This window comes from Mya arenaria, chromosome 2, assembly GCF_026914265.1.
Source record: "Mya arenaria isolate MELC-2E11 chromosome 2, ASM2691426v1".
Lineage (NCBI taxonomy): Eukaryota > Metazoa > Mollusca > Bivalvia > Myida > Myidae > Mya > Mya arenaria.
The window spans coordinates 41,753,634-41,774,407 of record NC_069123.1 but is presented as its reverse complement, the minus strand read 5'-3'; the positions used below and the strand labels follow the sequence as shown (position 1 = coordinate 41,774,407).

Genomic DNA, 20,774 nt, shown 5'->3' with positions numbered 1-20,774 from the left:
GGACTATTTTGACCCTGTTTGACGGAAAAGGAAATAACAATATTTAGGAATTAAGTGTTTTTGTGTGACCTTGAAGTGGTTATTTGACTCAGTTTGTAGGACATTGTTGACATTCATTTCCTGTAGTGGATTATTGCATGTGTAAAAGTGGGATGCCAAAATGATGCAGTTGATTCAAAAACACTACAGGTAAATGCATTTACTGTCATTATATGTAATAGCAATACAACAGTTTCTATTCAAGAGACTTGAGATATTATTGGTAATCCTAGGATACTTATCAGAGGCAATTCAAGGATTTTATGCTGGAGGGGCGTTCCGGGGGGGGGGGGGGGGGGGGGGGGGGTTAAGGTACTCCGCAAAGAGAATTATAACAATTTCTACTCCAATATGATGCTTTTTTGGGCGTATTTTATTACTTTTTTCTACTTCATTGAAATAAAAGTTACCTTGCATTTTTTTTAATGCAAACCATTAGCTGAAGGGGATCCTGACTCATTTGTTTGCTTAGGTTGCCTCTTAGTAGGTGTCCTGAATTCTAGTAATTAATGAGTTGCAATGTCATTGAAACCTGAGTACAGGATACTCTAAGGGTGAAATATGTCACCTTAATCAAATATATCCAGTACATGCTATTTTTATGTAAGGTCTGAAAAAGGCTTGTCCATACCATGTGTGTTTTGCCGTAGCTGGGGTGTGATGTTTACCTGAGCTCAAGTGGGGGGCTTATGAGGCTAATTCCGGGGCCCTTATCTCCCCAAGCACCCATCTTCACTATATGTGGGCTTGTCAGATGTCTGTCATTACCATTAACTTACATTACATCTGAAAATTGATAAGAGATTCAGTGAAATAATGCTAATTTGGGCTGTCTTTGTAAGATGTCTAAAGTTGTTCAATCTTAAAATACCATTTTTAAATGTACAAGCCATGAAGAATTTTTAATAGAATATAAATCTCTTATTTCTCTATATTTGTATTAGTATCAAAAATGGGTCATGTTTATATTAGCTGTTTAATTAACTGCTGATAAGTTATTTATGCTTATTTGAATGTTAGCAGTTGAAATATCAAAGTATTTCTTTGTAATAAAGCTAATTAAAGTCATAGCCATTTCTTTCTTTTCATACATAGTTGAATGATTTTAAATGAGCTGATATTGATGCTGAGACATGATAAACTATCACCTGACACAGATTTATAACATTATTATAAATTTTTCTAGAACTGTAAATATTCTTTAATTTTCACTTGTCTGATGAGCAGTATTGCCTTATGACAACAATGCAAAATGAATTGTAGCTTGTACAAATATATGTACCAAAAATCTTTCATGCGTGCATACATTTTCATGTATCGCAATGTTTTGAAGTAAAATCCCACCAAAAAAAATCAAAATATAAAAAAATCATTTTATCATTTTGCCACCTTGCCGTTTGCTGCCAGGTGGCTTATATGACTTGAGAATGGTGTAAGAAATGTACCTTCAAACTTCCCACTTACTCAAGGTCAAAGATTCAAAACCTTATCAATACTGTCCAAAATAAGAGAAATCTTAGTGCACATTCCTTGATCTTATGTAGGAATGTATAACACAAGCAAAAAAACATTCATTAAATTTTGTGTGATGCACACTGGTAACCTCATGCACTAATGATTTCTTCCTGTATTTCAGCACGGAGGGTCGACGGCGTCAGATCTCGGAGCCGTCCACATCAGAAGAAGTTGACCCAATAAGGGCATATAAACAAATACAGCGTGGGGGAGAGATCCCATATAAGGGCCTGAACAAGCCCGCACCCGAGAAATCAAGTAAGTTAACACTGCACAGTGGCTCAAACGATGTTCCCAGTGAGCTTTTTACCCCCTTGTTTTTTACCCCAGGATTACATTCCCCTCCCCCTTTCTTGATTGTCTTAGGGTATTTTCGGTATCTCTTACATGTACTTAGGACTTTCCTATTCCTGTATACAGTCGAAACTCATTAGCTTGATATCGCTTGGCTCCATTTCCTCTTTGGTTCCAACTTGATGTAAAGGACCGATTATTTTTTGTTATCTATGTAAGCATTCCCGCTTGGCTCGATATTTGCAAGGCTGGAAGTATATTGGTCAGTCCATGGGATATCGAGCCAGCGGGTTTCGACTGTATAGAAGAAAGTGAGACAAATCTTGCCCATTCATGTAAGGATCACATTCAGGTATTATTATTAAAAATAATTGTAATATAGAAATTAGATTCATATAAAACCTCATTAAATTTTATAGCTGATATATGTCTAGAGACAAGCTTTCCTCAATTCCTTTCATTCCAACCTTCAATAAGTAAGAAGAATTTTGTTGTTCCTGCGATCTTTATGATTTTGTTTGAAGAGAATATTTCAAGGAAATTACAGAAATAAATACTGGGTGTGTTTAGAAATGAATTTAATTGTTTATTTCTTTGAAAATATTACAACACAACTGTTTATCTATTTTATGAAAGAAGTGCCAAAGCACTCAAAAAGTAAGTTCTTAGAGTAAATTAAACCATATTTCTTCCCAAAAATGTTATGTACTGGTCTGGATTTTATTTGCATGAACTAGAACTGAAGCATGGTAGAATGTTTTAGAAAAAATGGTAAAAATTCTCTGAAATGTCCCAGCCTTTCTCCCTATTGCAAACTTTGCTGGGAACTGTTGCCAAGAAGAAAATATTTTAAAGGTAGTCAAGTCTTTTTTTAAAGGTCAAAACTTTTAACTGGTGTGTATTGTCTTGAAGTCTTGTGACTAATAATGGAAAGTGTAAATTAAAGCATACTTAATCAATGTTTTGTTAAATTCTAAACATTGAAGCATAAAAATACTTCTGCTTCCCAGCAAAGTTTGTTCCCTGCTCGACACTCATCTGTCCGTCTGTCTGTGTTCTGTCTGCATTACCATGACAACATTTTCAGTGTTTGAACTTGAATGCTTTTCTGTCATACAATTTTCAAACAAACATTTTGAAGTCAAATATCTTGTTATGATGCATTTAGAAATTAAACATATTTTGACGTTATCCATTGCTTGACTTAAATGTGCTGAATGAAACTGACAGGTCACTTGAAATATTATGTTGAATGATAAAGATGTTTAAAATTGCAGATTTTAAACATTGAAGTGACTATCAGTTAATTTTCAAACTAACGGCAACCAATTTTAACTAATTTTGTGTTTTCCTTTTTTGCAGTCTGCATGGGAATTCCTGTAGGTTGATATTTTCATTTCATTTTTGCATCCCTTACACAACCTTCACTGGGCAGAACAATCTCCAGTATGACAAATACTGGCTTGTGAATGTTGAAACAATGTCTTAATCAAGAAAAGGGAGATAAAAACAGTTTCAACTGTTGATAAAGTCGTGAATAGTTGAAATTCATTGATAAAGGCTACATGTATGAACTGTGTGTGAACACTGTATTATTTCATATGACATTATGTAATACATTCAACATTGTTGCACAGGAATGAAAATAAAATTGAATATTCGAAATGGCTTGCAACACTTGGTGATCCCAGGGTGCAGAGCAGACGTTAATTCTATTGCAATATTAATGAACTTTTGTCACAATATGAAATTTTAGAACTTTCCCACACCATAAACCACCAGCACTTACATTTTGAAGAAACTCAAAAAAGCAGACCATTGGAGACAGACTTAATTACAAAATACCTGCATCAAGTGAATTGTTTTGATAACAGAATTGAGATAATTGAAGAGCATTATGTCACAGGCTGATTATACATGCCTCAGAAATGAGCCAGAAGATGTGCAGGGAACCAAAGCCATGTCAGATCCCATGCTGTCTGGTACCCAACAGTGGGTAAATGTCAGCAGCCAGGAGGTAGCTCCAGTTAAACCATCTGATGGAGCAGTTCATAGTCAGGCACATCTAGAGTTTGAGTTTTTTGACAAAGAGGAGCAAAAAAGGAGAGAGGAATATAGGAATCGTGTGGAAAAACATTACTGTCGTCTGATTGAGGAAGAGCGACTGTCACCTGAATCGGCAAGTTTTCTCAGTGATGCTTTTGCCGAGGCTGAGGTACGCGCTAAGTTTGGAACTGTTCATGAAAGGTCGGAGGCGACTCCAATGTATCACACTGGCATTGATAAAACAGTCTGGAGGGAAATAGACCATCAGCGGTCAAAATCACTTGAACGATTGAAATCTCAGCAGAAGGATATGGTGACTGATAACAATGCTGATAATTGTGATAAAAGCTCAATGATAGTGTCATTAAATATGGATAGTCCAGGGGAATTTAGTGATTTTAATAAAGATTTTAATTCATTTAAAGTTGATGAAAGTGGTAGTCAATTGATGGATAGTGGATTATTAGACAGTGGTCAGTTTGGATTGGCTGGAGACAGTATGGAGACTTATAGACTTACAAGTAGTGAAAATGGTATACATGATGATGTTCACAGTGGAATGGAAAGTATGTACGAGAATGAAAAGGAAGTTAACATGTATGCAGATGAGGATTCTTTTCATGGTAATGAGCATGACCAAACCAATGTGACAAGTCTGAGTGATGAAAGGGGACTGTTTGATGATGACACAGGTGACCTGAACGATGTGGAGCTTGTAGTTGATGAAAGCAGTGAGACTCTTAACATGGAGTCTGAGGAGGAACAATCAGACAGCGAATACAGCGAGTTTGACCTGGCTCAAAGCAATCAGCGTGAGTGGGTCAACTCTAGGGGAGCTCGAGCTGTTGGGAAGAGTATGGAGACCTGGCTAGACTCTCCCCAGGGTGGGGTAATTAATGGGGCTGGGCAGGATAGGTACTACCGGGATAAAATGGATGAGTACAAGAGAAAGTTGGCTGTTAGAGAGAGGGGTAAGATAACCCAGATGTTGAAACAGAGCTCATCTATCCCCAGTGCCTCTCCCACACCTGTTGATTATGATGCTGATGTGGAGGTCAGCACCAGGGATGTGTCTCGAGACAACACTGACCCTTCCCTAGACCAGTGGTCAGACAGCCAAGAAGAGTTTAATGATAGAAATGGACAGCAGAGCAGTGAAAATAACTTACCCAAACAGTCCTATGACTTTAATCGTAAGTTCATGTCAAGTAGAAGTTCACTTAGCAGTGAGAAGAACAGAGTGGATCCATTGACCTACCAGTCTTACACAGCTGGCTTACTCCACTCCAGTGGCAAGTCTGAGAAATTCCTTAAGTTACAGAAACACTTTGCTGTGCTTGAGAGGATTACAGCCATAGAAGACCAGACGAGACTCTCTGCTGGACTATACTCCAGTGCAGCTGACCAGAACCTCCCTAGTGAACTGTATGCAAAATATGATGTACAGAGTATGGAAGAACTGCAGTGGCTGTATCAAGAACTTGGTGAGGCAAGAAAGAATGAGGAATTTTTCTATGATTTGCAGAAACTGGCAGTCTACCATTGGACACCAACCAGAGATTATGGGCTTAAGAAGAGGGGCAAATCATTGAATGATTTAAAGAAAGTTTATGAACAGTTAGATGATGATGCAAATAATACTGAACAAAATTCATTCTTTCAATCAGCCTTAAAGGCAGAAAAAGAGCGACCTGCTAGGTCTATTCCAGCAACTTCCCCAAGACGCAAAGATGCACAAGGTGGTCATATTGCGCAAATGGCTAAAACTCCTCCGAAAGTCATTCAGAGGCCGCTGTATGGAACACATATCCCAGAAAAGTTGGATGAGTTTGAAATCAAAGTTGAAGCAAGAAAGCAAAAGACCAAAGTAGATGATACCCACTTTCCCATGGATAATCTACATGTCAGGTCAATATCATCTCCATACTCAAAACACCTACAGGAGGCTGATGGTAATACCATTCTGAAAAGGTCCGACTCCTCAAAAGGCTCTCTGTTTGCCAAGCGTGGGAGCGATGACAGGCTGGAACAGAAGATGAAGCCAACAGGTGAGGTCACTCCTGTTCCTAGACAATCGACCACAAAACACCAGCCACACTACCCTAAGATCCTGTCGGGGCCCCATGATTTTGCCAGTCGAGCGAGCAATAACTCTGAGGCTGTAGCAAGGCCCATGCAGTCCAATCTGCAGATCTATAACTCCCTGGAGAATCCTCAGTACCAGGCTACAGTCACGTTTGATGAGGGAATACCTGCCAGAAAACTGTCTAGAGGTCGATCTAATGACAGCTTCATTATACAAAGAGATTCTGATGGCAACTATATTGTGTCTACTGCAGAGAGGAATCAAAATAGGTCACCTCAGGGTGAGAGAAGTCCAAGACTGTCAGAAACTGATAAGCCAAGTTTAGCGGCCAGCCAGAGCCTTTCTCCTTTGTCTCTTTCTCCAAGGACATCTCGAGGTGAAGGTGAAAATCCTCTGATTACAAGCACCCCTAGAGTGTCCAGAACTGAACCACCAAGAGATTATCAGTCACCTAGTATGGGATCACCTAGAGGTAGTGGGTCACCTAGAGTACCAATGACAGAAAGATCTAACTTGAGTAAGATACCATTGAAAAGTGAATCCTGTACAACTAAAACAGCTCAAAAATTACCACCTTGTAATGAACAAAGATTTTCTTATCCCAGTAAAGACAAACGGACAGAAGATGACACACCAGCTCCACCACTGCCGGCAAGAAACAGAAGGATTGACCGAAGCCATGTTTCCAGTGTCAAAGCAGTAGTGAAAACATTTGAGAACTCTGACAGTAGCAATGATAACTACACAGAAGCACACCATCAGTTAAAACAAGAACAATTTAGAAGTAGCAGTGTGCCAAGAAGTCATACAGTGCCAGACTTGTTAGATCATCAAACCCCAGTGGCCGGAACCTCCCTTACTTCACATGACAGACAGAAGAGTAACAGTGATGACTTACTTGCAAGTTCCGTTCAAACAGACTTTGGTAAAAATCATGCGGACATGTTGGCATACGAACAAAACCCTGGAATGTATGCAGCAAAGCCTTTACAAGCAAATCAAATTCCTAACTTCAAAGTAAGAGACTTGAGATATCTTGCTTATAATAATGAGCTTTGTAATAGCAAATTCTATCCAAAGAAATCTCCAGCCAGTAGTTTGGAAAATGTGAGGATGACATTTGAAGAACCTCGGCTTTATAGCCCTGTTAGAGGAAAAGTTTTTCAATCCATAAATCAGGAGCATAAAACTGCAGTTCCCACTGACTGTGAGAGCTACGTGGATAAACGCAGACACAGCACAAGCAGTACAGACACATTTATTGTAAAGGAGAGTGAAGATGAAGGTGAGTTCCCTCCCCTGAATGTTACCTATACCAAGGGGCAGTTTGTAGGCAGCTTGAAATCCTCCAAATCTGTCCCTAACCTCTCTGACCCCACCCCTTCCAAACAGCACAAGGTAGCAGCTAGATCTACTGCAAACCCCAAGCCTTCTCGGCTCTCAGATTCTCTTCATGTGTCTGGGAGGCATTGCATTCCCAAAACAGTCTGTGAAGACCAAAATGATGTGCCAAATACTCCATGGTGCAAACCATCGGCCAGTATTTGTCCTCCACCACGATCTGATAGCAAGCGTCTTTCTTACCTAGCAGGGTATAATAGAAAGTATACCAGTGTATTAGCTGACAATGGCTCACACCTTCCTTCTGAAGAAATCGTGAAGGATGTAATGCAAGCCAGTGAGTTATACAAAAGGACAGAGCCAAAAGAGAAACCAAGGACTCCAACCATTGTAAACAAGATGACTTTGGAGTACCTGCAGGAAATTGGCCAGGAGTGGTTAGTCTGCAAGACAAGGCAAACCAATAAAAGCAATAAAATGACCAAAGATCCTCCAGTCCTGCCAAGGGTGGAACCTTTTGTTGGCTCAGATCTGGCTACCACACCTAACAGATGGGAGCCTGTGCTAGTAAATAGACCAGCCAATGTCCCATCACCACAGGCACACAAACATGGCAAATATGAAGCTCATGAACCATTTACCATTGCACCTCCAGATGTTACAAAGGAGGCCATTTCACTCTCAGCTACAGCAATCAGCATACCCCCAGTGCCTCCAAGGAGAACTGTGATGAAGGCTGACATATCTGAGTATGAAAAATACCTGACTTTGCCTAGACGACCGAAAGCAATAAAAGGTCAAACATATAACACAATTCCCAGAATGAGGCCCGACAACCATACAAACAAGGCAAGAGAAGCACAGAATCTTCCTGCAAGTCTGGACACTGGTGCTGGTAAGAGCACACTCATGGCTGCATGTTGCCGCAGTGTTGTGATTATGGTCAGCATTTTGTTGTTTTCATGCTCAAAGTTGCATTGGTTTTTTTGCTTGTGTTTGAATGAGTTTGTATATATGTTGAACCCATGTTTCCCTGGAGTTTGTATATGTCCCCCCTCCCCAATGTTTCCCTGATACCATGCTTCAATATAGTTCATGCAAATAATCCAAACTAGAAAACAGCTTAGTTTAATTTTGATTTGCTTTCAGCATAAATAAGTTTAATGGCAGTTAGATAATTGAATATTTATATACTTCATGGATGCTTTTATGAAGTTGCATGTTTCCTCTTCCATTTATTTTGATGTCTAGAATGTTTTTATTTCGAAAATTCCTGCATGGTCAGTTTTCTTCATTTTACACACTGGATCCAATTCTATTACTGAGAAATTTTATGTCAGTATTCTTGACAAACTTTATTTCAGTTGTTCTTGGTTCCAGTGTAAGCATGTCAGTTCACCTGTTTGTAACACTTGTACCCTATGAGTTCCTTGTTTGCATGTTGTAGAGAAAATCCAGAGCCAACAAGATGACTCCTCATTGTCTTCAAATGAACCGATCAAAACATCGGAGACAAATCATCAGCCAATCATAAAGTCTCATACAACTTCAAATACTCAACATTCACGACCACTCACAAAGCATAACACAAACTCAGACCGTACACAGTCAGTGTACAGGACCAATGGGTCGATTGTTCCACCATCCATACCTAACCCACCTGTTAGAAACCCACTGAAGATTTCCATCCCAAGTTCCAAACACTCCCGCCCCAGGCGCAGGAGTTTGCAATCGGCAGCTGAACAGTTGGGGGTGAAAAGCCCCCCTCCTTTGAGGGTGAACGGAGGTACTGATTCCCTGTTTGGTTGTTTCCAGTTTGTTTTGCTCCTGTTGGAGATTTTGTTGGCTTTAAATACTTGTAGATTTTGCTACTTGTTATAACTGCAGGCAACATTGCTCTGTATTTTTTTTTAAATCTTTTTGTTTTATTTGGTTTTATGTTAATTTCGGCTTTATATATATATATAAAGGTATTGAGATCATTTATAAATCTAGTTTCATAATTTCACAATTCACCCATCAAGTGTTGATGAGACATACTTAATATCGGATACGAGACCCTTTTTCAACGTATACGTAACCATATTTTAAACATGCTTTATATAGCTTTTTTAGTGATTCATTGTGTTACATTGTATATAAGAGTTGCATGGTGTTTTAACAGTGGATGAAGATGCTAGCGACTCAGCTGGTGAGTATTTGCCTGGTTACCATAGCAACTTGATGTCATGGCAACCAAGAACATGTAGCCCTTGCAACTCTTTATAAGCTTGTAGCACAGGGCAGTCATTTGAAGTTTTGTTAATATTTGATTTATATTTTTCAATTTTTTGAAATGTATTTTAAAGATAAATGACTTGTTGATAAAACAATAACAAATTTATGTAAGATAATATTGACTGCAATTGTGTTACAAAATCTATAATTTTAACACACTTAGTCCTCAAAAATTAACCCATTTCAGCTAAAAAGCTAGAGCCCTTAATAATTGGCTTATCAAGGCCAGTCAAAGCAGCATACAAAAATGAAAACTGAAAATGCATGGATTATAGCTATTTCAACAATAAACTGAGGAAAGAAAAATACATTTGTGCATGTATGTTTTATACGTGTTTTCCATCTATATCATATCACTGCACATGTATATGTAGAGCTTGTATCACATGTCTTTGTTTTATGTTGTGGTTATTCCCATATACATGTAGCTATGTTGTATATAATCTTACATTGTTATTTTTACTCAGTGAGAACTATCTTCTTTTTTTAGATCAAATATTTCTTATGAAAACAAATAACAAATAACTTTGTATTTATAATGTTAACCTCTCTGAACTTTTCAATTTATGATTCTTTAAATAAAGCTGATTACCTCAAATAAGATTATCTTGTAAGACACAATGTTTTTACGCAGATTGTTCATAAAATCTTATTCAAGAATTAACAAGTTTACTATAAATGAATAACAATGATATATCTTTTGAAACTTCTGAACAAATCCCTGTTTTCTTCAACCCATCTTATTGTTATGTGTTGCCTGTGTTTCAGCGTTCCATCACCTGACAACAGAGGAGATACGCAGTCAGCAGCCGCGCTGGTCAGGGGATCGCGACCAACGGAGACGGGAGGAGGAGGAGTCGTACAGGAAACGTAGACTGGTATGAGTTACTGCTTTTTATTTAAAAGGAAGTGGTTTATTAGCACATATATTTTTAAAGATAAAAGTAATGGTGTTGTCACCGCTTTTGGTGTTCTAGTTGTCATGCAAAAACTTGAACTTTAGCTATATTGCTCAAAAGATATTTACATAGTCATGAAACTTAGTACAAATTCCCCAGAGGCAATACACACATGTGTAGCAAGGCCCATAAATCTGGCTTTAATACTGCTGTTTTTCTTAGACAAGCATTGGAACTCCCATTAATTGATGATGTCTTTCTCTTTTTGAGCAATTATATGCTGTAACAATAAAATGAGAATCAAATTGCTTTGCAAAATGCTAGTTCTCCACATTTTGTATGGTGAAATGGTTTGATATAATAATGAAAGTGTTTCTGATGACCATTCCATACATTTTATCATCTTACAGGAGCAGATATATGATGAAGAGAGGAGAAAAAAGCTCATCCAGCAACAGGCAGACAACGAATCTCGCAAACACTCGGACTTCCTACTGTAAGTACATGCTAGGGTTCAGACTTAACGCCAACTCATTAAACAGTTTTTACTCCAAATTATATATTTATAACAGGCCTGCTCTTGAAGGTTAGATTTTGACTAAAATGGTTTAAATGAAGTTCAGTAAAATTGTTTAAAGAATTTCAGGAAACATTTTTCAGTAAGAACTTACTCTGCAAAATTTGCTATCCAATTATGGTTTCCCAAATCAATCTGAGAGGTCAGGCCAAGTTGTTCCTACTCTGTTGTACCTGCTTGTAAATATCCTATATATATATCTTGCTTTGGACAACCAACATACCCCTTTTATCCTGACCAATACATTTATTTACCTTTATAAACTGGGCTGTGTTCAACCAAAAGAGAATGTCTTCCCTCATTACTGGGCTTTTGACTTGAATACAGACCACCTTGTATGGTCAGCACATATATTTATGTCGTGGGATATTTGTAGGTATTCAAATGTTGTACACCTATATTCAGTGTATATATTACTTTTTTCTCCTTATATATTCTAGATATCCATTATAACACTAGGAAATAATTTTACACATACAATACTGTGTTTTTCCAGAAGAATAAATGCAAAAAATATTGTCTTGCCAAAATTAACTTTTGCTTTAACTTGAATACCATTTTATTATATAATAACATGGAACTTGGTACATACGTTTACAATGAGAATACTCCATGGTTAAGCAATGCCATTTTTCAACCAAACTATGCTTCTAATGGTTCATTTGATCAACAAGCATCGGCAATACAAAGTGTTGCTTTAAATTTGATTTATTGAGTAATTACCTACGGCCATTTTGATATGATTATTACTTGGCTTATTTCACTGTTTTCTGACTCATGATCAGATCAGTTTTTAAGCTGTTTCCTAAACACATGTTCTTTAATGTTGATTATAAACAAAATGTGTGCATTAACTGTAATCTGTTGTTAATTGATATTGTAAATTCAGCCATGAAATGTTGTAAAGTTAACAACGTTTTTGCTATGGTGTTTATTCTTCAGACATGCAGGGTTCTTTAAATCAACAGTTTGATTGGATTTAATGTATTATTTTTAACCAGACTGAAGTAGAAATACGCATGGTATTCTTCAGAAATTAGATCTATTGAGTGTATGGATACAGCTACAGAACAATTATTTGTAAACAAAATGCTTGGGAGAAAACTTAACAAAACTTTACAATTGGAAGTTATTCAGAACTAATTATTTATTAAAGACATCAACATTTCCTTAAAGTCTTATAACTGAGACAGATTTAATCTACTTCAGTCTACTGTTGTTAAAATTGGCCACCATATAGCCAGTGCGGCCAGCACATTCTGTTGTCATGTAGTTAAAAGTAGTTACCATGGAGATGGTTCCTATGGCAACCCTGTTGTAATGTGCGTGATTCTGTCCCCAGATCTGACCAGCAAGTGTGAGTACTCCGCCCTGTAGCTCGCCCCTCTGGCGACATTACTGACTCTATATTGCCTGTCTAACGCTGCACTGCTTGCCTTGTGTTTGTTGCATTGTCTAACATGATGTTTGACATAATGCAATGACATCAATTTCAAAAATATGCACAAGTCGAATATTAGCTTATTTGCACAAGTGTGGGACTAAGGTTAATTGTTAATGGTAACAAACAATACACTGATTAGACCATTTAACACTATTTGTTCGTTTTCAAAGAGCTAACATAGAAATTTACAATGCTGGAAGAACGAGATGGAGGGGCCTACAGGCTGTCAAGTTCTTTAGCAATGTAAAGCTAATTATTGCATATCACATGTACTAACAAATTTTTTAAAGCTTACACTTTCTAGCTTTACTGTATTGCAAAACCAGATTTAAATTTCAATGCTACAATTATTTGAATTTCTATTGTGTGGAACTACATGTATTTCTTCGTCTTTGCTATTTTGCATTTATTTATCTGAACTTGGCGAACACTTTCAGTTTCACACTGTGACTTCATTTACATTATTTGTTTTCCTTTTGACCCATATATATTCACAGACCACTTTTAAATTTCTAATGCCATAGTTATTGCGTTAACATTTTCCTCATCTCCAACAATCTTTTATATATTCCTGTAATAACTATCTACTCACTCCTGTTTCAGACCGTCCCAGAAGTCCCCGATCCCTAATGACAGGTTTGAAGAGCCGATCGGTCGCTATGGGGCAGTGCCCGAAGACCGTAGAAGGGGCTTTCAGATCCAGGGCAAGGCCCGTGGGCTCTACAATTTTACAGCACAGAATAACAGGTCTAAAATAGTTGCAGGGATTATATAAATAGTTTGCATGTTCGGTATAAGGTTGTTTATGTGGATATACCGTAATTTTGACTAAGATTTTCAGTAAAAAAATATGTTGCATGTGCTCAAAAAATGTCTGACAAGCTAGAAATTATCCCAGCGTTTTCTCAGCTGTTCTTTTAAAATGGAATAAAATATACAGCCCAGCTATTAAAACCTGTAGTTTATGATATAAAATGAAAAGTTTAAATTACATGTTTAAAATCTTAAAAACTAACTAAAAATGTTTCTTTTTTCTACAGAGAACTTCCTTTCCGGAAGGGCGATACTATTTACCTGATACGCCAAATAGATGCCAACTGGTTTGAGGGGGAAAAAGGAGGCCGTGTTGGCATCTTCCCTGTTAACTACGTTGAAATATTGACGTCCATCGAGGAGGCCCAGAATGCTGCGCAACAGTCGGAGGGCCTCGCGCGAGCCAAATACAGCTTCACCTCACAGACTAGCGTGGAGCTCTCACTGAGAAAGGTTTGTTCTAAAGAAGTGTTTTGATAAAGAGTATGAATTGAAAGGAAGAGGTTCAATGAAAAATGACTTTGAACTTGAAGAATGAATGGAGGGTCTTCACTATATATCAAACTTATCTCTGAGGTTTATTTCTCATAAATTTAATTGTGTCTTTAAAGTCCAAAATGCTGTTTATGTCAAATAGATGTAGCAATGTGCATGTTCTATTTCTGAGATTCACTTTATAACAGCAGCTATGAAATAAGAAAGAAATATCACAGAGATATCCTGCTGTTACTAAAACAAAAATTACTAAATGTCTGAATAAAAATGTAACTCTAAATATGTGAAACTCTGATCCCCAGGGTGAGACAGTCACGCTGCTACGTAAGGTGGATGACAACTGGTTCGAGGGACGTCATGGTGCCCAGCAGGGCATCTTTCCCGTGGCATACGTAGAGGTGGTGCGGGAACCATCCACGCCCCTTGTCACCCCTGCACCCTCTGTCATTTGCACACCCATGACAGGCAGAGGTAGGGTATATTGTTTATTGGTCAAAATTAACTTGCTTTAGTTTAACATCAGGAATAAAATTTAGAAATGAGATTGAAAAAATGGCATTAGTGCAGAAGATAAAGGCTTACTGATATTTCATCAACGAAAGCCTTGACTTAAGCTTAAAGAAATCCCAATAAATTTCTTAATTTGTTGCAGGTACGCCAGAGATGCTCTCCCCCATGAGCTATGACGGGGCCCCTACACCCCCACCCATGCCTTCCCCCGGTGCCTTCAAGTCCTCCACCCTCGACCGATACAATGGTAGCAGATATGGGAGCCAGCAGGTGTCCTCCCCCCGCCAGGAGACCCAGTATGGCCGGGACCAGTTTGACAGTTCCCCTGCCAACAGACAGTACAGCCAGTCACCTGCCGGGCGCCAGATGAATGGAGGCTACTCCACCATGCCCAACAGCAGTCGTCGTGAAAACGTGGTTGCTAGGAGCTCTCAAAGTCCACAGATAATCCGTAGAGACAATCCACCTACAGTAAACATTACTGCAAAATCAGTGTCCTCTCCGAACATTCATGTGAATTCTCACGATCATAATAGGAATATAAAGCAGCCTGAAGAAGACTTAGCTTTAGCAAGGTAAGGATTAGAGATATATTTCTGTATGATACATTCTAAATAAATAAGTAGTTTGATTCACTTGTTTCTCATAAAAATACATGTTCCATTTTTAGCTATGGTGAATTCGCAATAGTTTTTAAAGAAAGTAAAGCTAGAATATTTAGATTAACTGAAGAGCTTATGTTGAAGTTACTTTACATGATGAATTACAAAATGTCACTAATCACTACATTGTGCAGGTACCGAGCGGTGTACGCTTACAAGCCCCAGAACGAGGATGAGCTTGAGTTGTTGGAGAATGACGAGGTGTATGTGATGGAAAAGTGTGACGACGGCTGGTACGTGGGAACTTCCGGACGCACGGGCATGTTTGGAACCTTCCCTGGAAACTATGTCACCCGCATACAATAACACATCCTTCATACAACCCTAGGTATGACCTTGAGCGGTATCTGATTTGTTTTATTGTTAAGTAAAAGTTAGAAAAATTGATCATTTTTGTATAAGCTTATTACAAGATTTTAGTTATGCACTTTAAACCATTTAATTTTAATTCTTTCCTGTTGAAGATGACGACTTGCTATCTAAACCCCCCATTTAGATCATAAAATTGGCCTTATAAATCAATATCTATTTTTTGTAGAATTTATGTATATTTAATAACTCACCAATATCATTGTTAAACTACATGTATTTGTAATTGTTTATTTTTCAGGTATTGAATGCATAAATAACCAGTAGTGCCAAGATTGCCGGATGTTGAGAACGACTTCTGCTGTATATAACATGTAAATACGCCCTGTAAATAGACAAGTGAACCAACAACAAAATGAATTGCAAACACAGTTAAACAAAGAAAAACAGATGACAAATATGATTGCAAACTTGCATAATCTGTTGCTATGTGTGGTGAGGAATATGTAAGTAGTTAGTTTGAACAAGGGAAGTAACTGTGAATAGAATGTGGAAGTGCTTAGGATGAGGAGTTGACAAGGGAAGCTACTGTGTATGGAATGTGAAAATGCTAGGAATGAGGAATCAACAAGGGAAGTTACTGTGCATAGAATGTGAAAATGCTTGGAATGAGAAGTTGCTTTCTAGAACATCTGAACGCTGCATTAGGGAAAGAGATCTTCTAGTCTGCTCATGGTTACATCGCTCATAAATCATGAAGGACGAAACAGAAACATTAGTATAGATTGATGGTTGTTAAATTCAGAATATTTTGCCAGTTTCATTGTGTAAAAGCTGAATGTTTCCTGTGACATCCTTAGGCAACTTAACGCTTGAGTGTTAGGAAAGTTGGTTTCTTTATTAAAGTTATCATGTCATTTTGATATTGTTTTATAATAAAAGCTATTAATTTTTAAATTCGGTGTAAATGTGGGGTTATTGTCACTTCCCCTTTCAGTTGACTGTAGTTAACATTTTTACCTCCTATTTATTTAAAAACAATTTTTAATGCACTGTTATCTGGTTAATGATACAAAAAAATATAAATATTTTTGGACATATTGAAACAGCCATACTAATGTTAAACATGAAACTGCTTCTTACATCTAATATTTTCACAGGTTCACTGTTCTAGCATTTGGTGAACATTCACCATTTATGTAGATAGTTATAGGTCTGTACACACTAGTTGCATTTATTTATTATAAAGCATGCTTTATTTGTACATGTATTCTTTCACATCAAGCTTTAAACATGCAAAATTGACCGAAATTACATTTTCCAATTCAGAGTGAAATTTGAGCATTTAAGTAATCTAATCTTCTTAAACATGTTTTATCCATTCATTTTGGTATTGCGCTGGTTCAGGTGCATCCAAATTTTTACATACTGTTATGGGAATAAACATGACAAAATTACCTTAATATTAAAGTTGCATACATCGGCATGTTCATTTTGTTCACTCCTTCACTTAAATGTCATACACTGTTAAAATCAAGGGCTTATTTATTGATGCTTCAATGTACATTTTTAGTCGGATGATGTTCAGTAATGTGAATGAATTAAGTGTTGTGAAAGGTTAGAAATTGTTGTTAATTTTTTGTTGATTTTTATGTAGAATTATCTAGCATTTATGAAATGTTTATCTAGTCACAATATCCCCATAGTGACGGATCATTCAAGTGGTTAGTGTTTTCTTTTTTTATTTCTTTGTTTTGTTTTTATTAGAAATCTACCGATGCATTTCGTAGTGTAAAAACGTTATCAAATATTTCTCGGTGACATTATTTATGCTTTTTTGTCACACCTAGACACAAAGGTAAACATGTGATGACGCTGGTCATATCAATATTTATTTCATACATCATTTGATCACAAGAACCCCTGTTGAATACTCATTCTTAAGACAAGATAATGTTCATACTTACATGAACGATGTACATGTATGTCCTTCGCTCGAACAATGTACATGTATGTCCTTCACTCTTATAACAATGTACATTCTATCATTTTATGGATGGCATGATTGCCAGTGGTCTTACTTGTTAACGAACAAAATTGTTCCACTTTTCTTTGGTTTCTTTATTAACCATCTTTATTGCTTTTTATTCATTCATGGAAAATTTAAACATTGTAACTATCCCTGATAATCAAGAATGAAGACTTCATTGAACAGTAAGAAATGCTGTGGCAGTTTTTGGAAATGGTTTAATGAATTTTTTATGTTTTACAATATCTGTTTAATATGATTGAACGATCATGTAGTCTATACCTATGAATTGCAGATCAATCTGTTAGCATCATAGATATCATCGAGACAAAATTAAAATAACATATATATAACTGAATGGAATATTCATAATTTGGAATGTGCAAATATGCTATTGTCTTTAAACACTTTATCAATTATATCCGAGTTAAAACAAGAACAATAAATTGTGGTTAGTGACCTTTGTTACATTTATTATTGATTAATAGTGATGTACTCAGTACATGTAGATAACTGTTACAAGTATTTTTACATTTTTAGTAGATTTTTCTTTTCTATTTACATGAAATGTCTGTGTACATGCTATTAGCTATATTTATTTATAAGTAAAGTGTTTTATACTGAGCTTAATACAATGTACATGTGTATGCCAATCATGAAGTGTAATGCATGCCTTATAAGTGTTATCTATTACTCACAATTTTAATAATCTATTTTTATATGAAGAAAAATATACTTAAACTAATAAAACATGTAGAATATTGTTCAATGTATAAAGAATCATTCTGTTTATTATTATTTTTTCGAATATTATGAAGTCTCACTGTCGAAAGATTTTTCATTTCAACCTTTCACACTATTTGTTTTTCGATCTTTCATTCTATTTAAATTTGAAAGCCTCCTTTTCAGTTAGTAAAGCCAAAATCTGTTGTTATTAGTGCTGTTTTGTTATGGAAGGTGATTAGTTTTCGTTTCTATACTGGTGACCTATGTTGTTGCCATGACAGCTATGGACTGAACATGTGCGTGTAGTTTCTCTGTCAGTACATTAACATGTTTGGTGCATGACAAATATACAGTTGCCTTTAAGTAGTCTTGTTGTTTATTTCACACAGGTGTGCTATTAGGCTGTGTGTGTCTATGAACTATAGGTGGACTTTGAATATGGGTTATTTTGGAGGTTATATAAAATGATACATAAACAAGAGCTTTCACATACATTTGGCAGTCCCCTTCTTCCGATTTGGCCATGTCCTAGTGTTGTTTAACATGATGACGGACAATTGAATTGATGGTCACAGCTGAGCCAGGATTTATTACCATATTGAATGACATTGACTTAAGTTTGACCTTGACCTTTGAGACAAGAGCAAAATGTTGATGCATGACACACCTTCACATGGTGGTCTGTAATTGAAGAGAATGAAGTTTGAATGAACTCTAACAAAAGTTAAGGTTTTTATAAGACAATAGTGCACCGGACGGACATATACAGACAGACGAATAGAGAATGTCACTCTTGTTTGGAGGTTATTGTGAAAAAAGGTCTGATCACTTGGAATTGGCCCAGGGTTCAAATTGCTCATTGAAATTTAAGGCAATTTTACATCTACTTTGGGTTCGTCTGGAGATAAAAAAAAATATATGTCACTATGACTATCCAAATAATTTCTTTGATTTCGAGCAGCGATAACCGAAAACGACGAAAAAACTGCATGCACACAAAAAATTAATGTTGAAAAAACCCTGGAAGAATGATATGATGGAAAAACATGCTAAAGGCCATAAACATAATTATGTTTACCGACGCCGTTTAGTTTTTTAAGACAATAAAGAGGTTTAAAAACTCGTAATATGCTTACTTGTACGGGTTGTAAACAGGACAGACGCATAAAAATTACTGGAACTAAGCAGGTAGTCTTGGAAATGATGGTGCTGAAAACATATGTACTATAGCATAATGGAAATATGAATAGCACGTCGCAGTCAAAACTCAGTAAAATGATATTTCTGGAATATTCTGACGATCTTGCCAAGCAAGAAGCTTACTGAGAAATTGGCTGCTTGGAGAAAATGGCCGCTACCTTCTTATGGAGAACATATACATGTACATGTAGCTGCTCTGTAATTTCGGGTTTCTGACTTGGATTTTACTAAAATTATATTCTCATAGCGGCCATTTCTTTCGAATTCTGAAATTATTGCGAACGTTTTTTTTTAATATCGGTCAAGTTGACAGGCATTGACGAACATAGGCTCATCATATTTCAAACCGGCTCGACCTCTTCGGAAGTTGGGTACTTTACTATCAGAATTTACCATGAGCTTTCAACTTAACTTTCAATGAACGCTTGAAAGGTAAACAAATTATATTTGAACATTTTTTCGAACACTATCAATTACCTCTCTGTGGCTAACAATGGACGGACATCCTGGGAAATGAAGCTAATGCAAATATTACTAGTAACAGCGCTAACCTCGAGCACACTCGACACATGCAGTATGCGTAAAGAGGTGAATGCATGTTATACAACTTACATCTGCAATACAAATCAAAATTATATATTTTCAATCAGGCTGAAATATAAGGTTCAACAAAGCTTAAGTGATTGAGTTTTCTGACGATGCATCATACATGTAGTTGACCAACGTTGTAAGTGTAGAACGGTGAGGGAGTTTTCTGACGATGCATCATACATGTAGTAGACCAACGTTGTAAGTGTAGAACGGTGAGGGAGATTTCTGACGTTGCATCATACATGTAGTTGACCAACGTTGTAAGTGTAGAACGGTGAGGGAGATTTCTGACGATGCATCATACATGTAGTAGACCAACGTTGTAAGTGTAGAACGGTGAGGGAGTTTTCTGACGATGCATCATACATGTAGTTGACCAACGTTGTAAGTGTAGAACGGTGAGGGAGATTTCTGACGATGCATCATACATGTAGTTGACCAACGTTGTAAGTGTAGAAAGGCCAGGGAGTTTTCTGACGATGCATCATACATGTAGTAGACCAACGTTGTATGTGTAGAACGGTCAGGGAGATTTCTGACGTCTTTGTTATTCCATTGAATACGTCAAAATTGCTTTTTTAAATACATTTTTCTTCTTTTCAATTTAAGGCTGAATTACGAGCTCGAATGTTTTTTTGGAAACACGCATGTTTTATTGTATGAAATTAACGAAACACTGACAACACGATTCCATCATCACGGACCTATAAACCTGTGCCATCATCCCCATCACCGGAAATTGAACAGTAGCACCGTCGGTGCTGGAGGTGTGCGTCGACCAGGTATGCAAGTGATAAATTAAAAAAGCTCAGTTTTTGGACTAGGGCACTTGTGGCCTAGTTCATAGCCATAACCGCGATATCTGCATTTTCAAGCCGCATCTGGGGGTTCACTGACGTAATGTATTCATACGCTGTATTT

The 20,774-nt window shown here is 37.0% G+C and overlaps 1 protein-coding gene across 26 annotated transcripts in view; it reads left to right on the top strand.

Moving 5' to 3' along the window:
* Window positions 1-18,425, top strand: part of LOC128208138 (sorbin and SH3 domain-containing protein 1-like) — a 99,874-nt gene extending 81,449 nt beyond the window's left edge. For 20 of the 26 annotated variants that reach the window (XM_052911727.1, XM_052911704.1, XM_052911603.1 and 17 more), the window contains 12 exons: window positions 1,676-1,812; window positions 8,769-9,107; window positions 9,486-9,512; window positions 10,367-10,476; window positions 10,908-10,993; window positions 12,417-12,431; window positions 13,122-13,265; window positions 13,559-13,784; window positions 14,129-14,297; window positions 14,479-14,911; window positions 15,133-15,326; window positions 15,609-18,425. In XM_052911727.1, coding sequence (XP_052767687.1) covers window positions 1,676-1,812; window positions 8,769-9,107; window positions 9,486-9,512; window positions 10,367-10,476; window positions 10,908-10,993; window positions 12,417-12,431; window positions 13,122-13,265; window positions 13,559-13,784; window positions 14,129-14,297; window positions 14,479-14,911; window positions 15,133-15,304 — 1,858 coding nt within the window. In that variant the 3' untranslated portion in view covers window positions 15,305-15,326; window positions 15,609-18,425. Of the gene's footprint in view, window positions 1-1,675; window positions 1,813-1,886; window positions 8,217-8,768; window positions 9,108-9,485; window positions 9,513-10,366; window positions 10,477-10,907; window positions 10,994-12,416; window positions 12,432-13,121; window positions 13,266-13,558; window positions 13,785-14,128; window positions 14,298-14,478; window positions 14,912-15,132; window positions 15,327-15,608 lie in introns of those variants that run through there. The other 6 variants (XM_052911735.1, XM_052911539.1, XM_052911627.1 and 3 more) reach the window with 5 other exon arrangements.
* The last annotated feature ends 2,349 nt before the right edge of the window (window positions 18,426-20,774 follow it).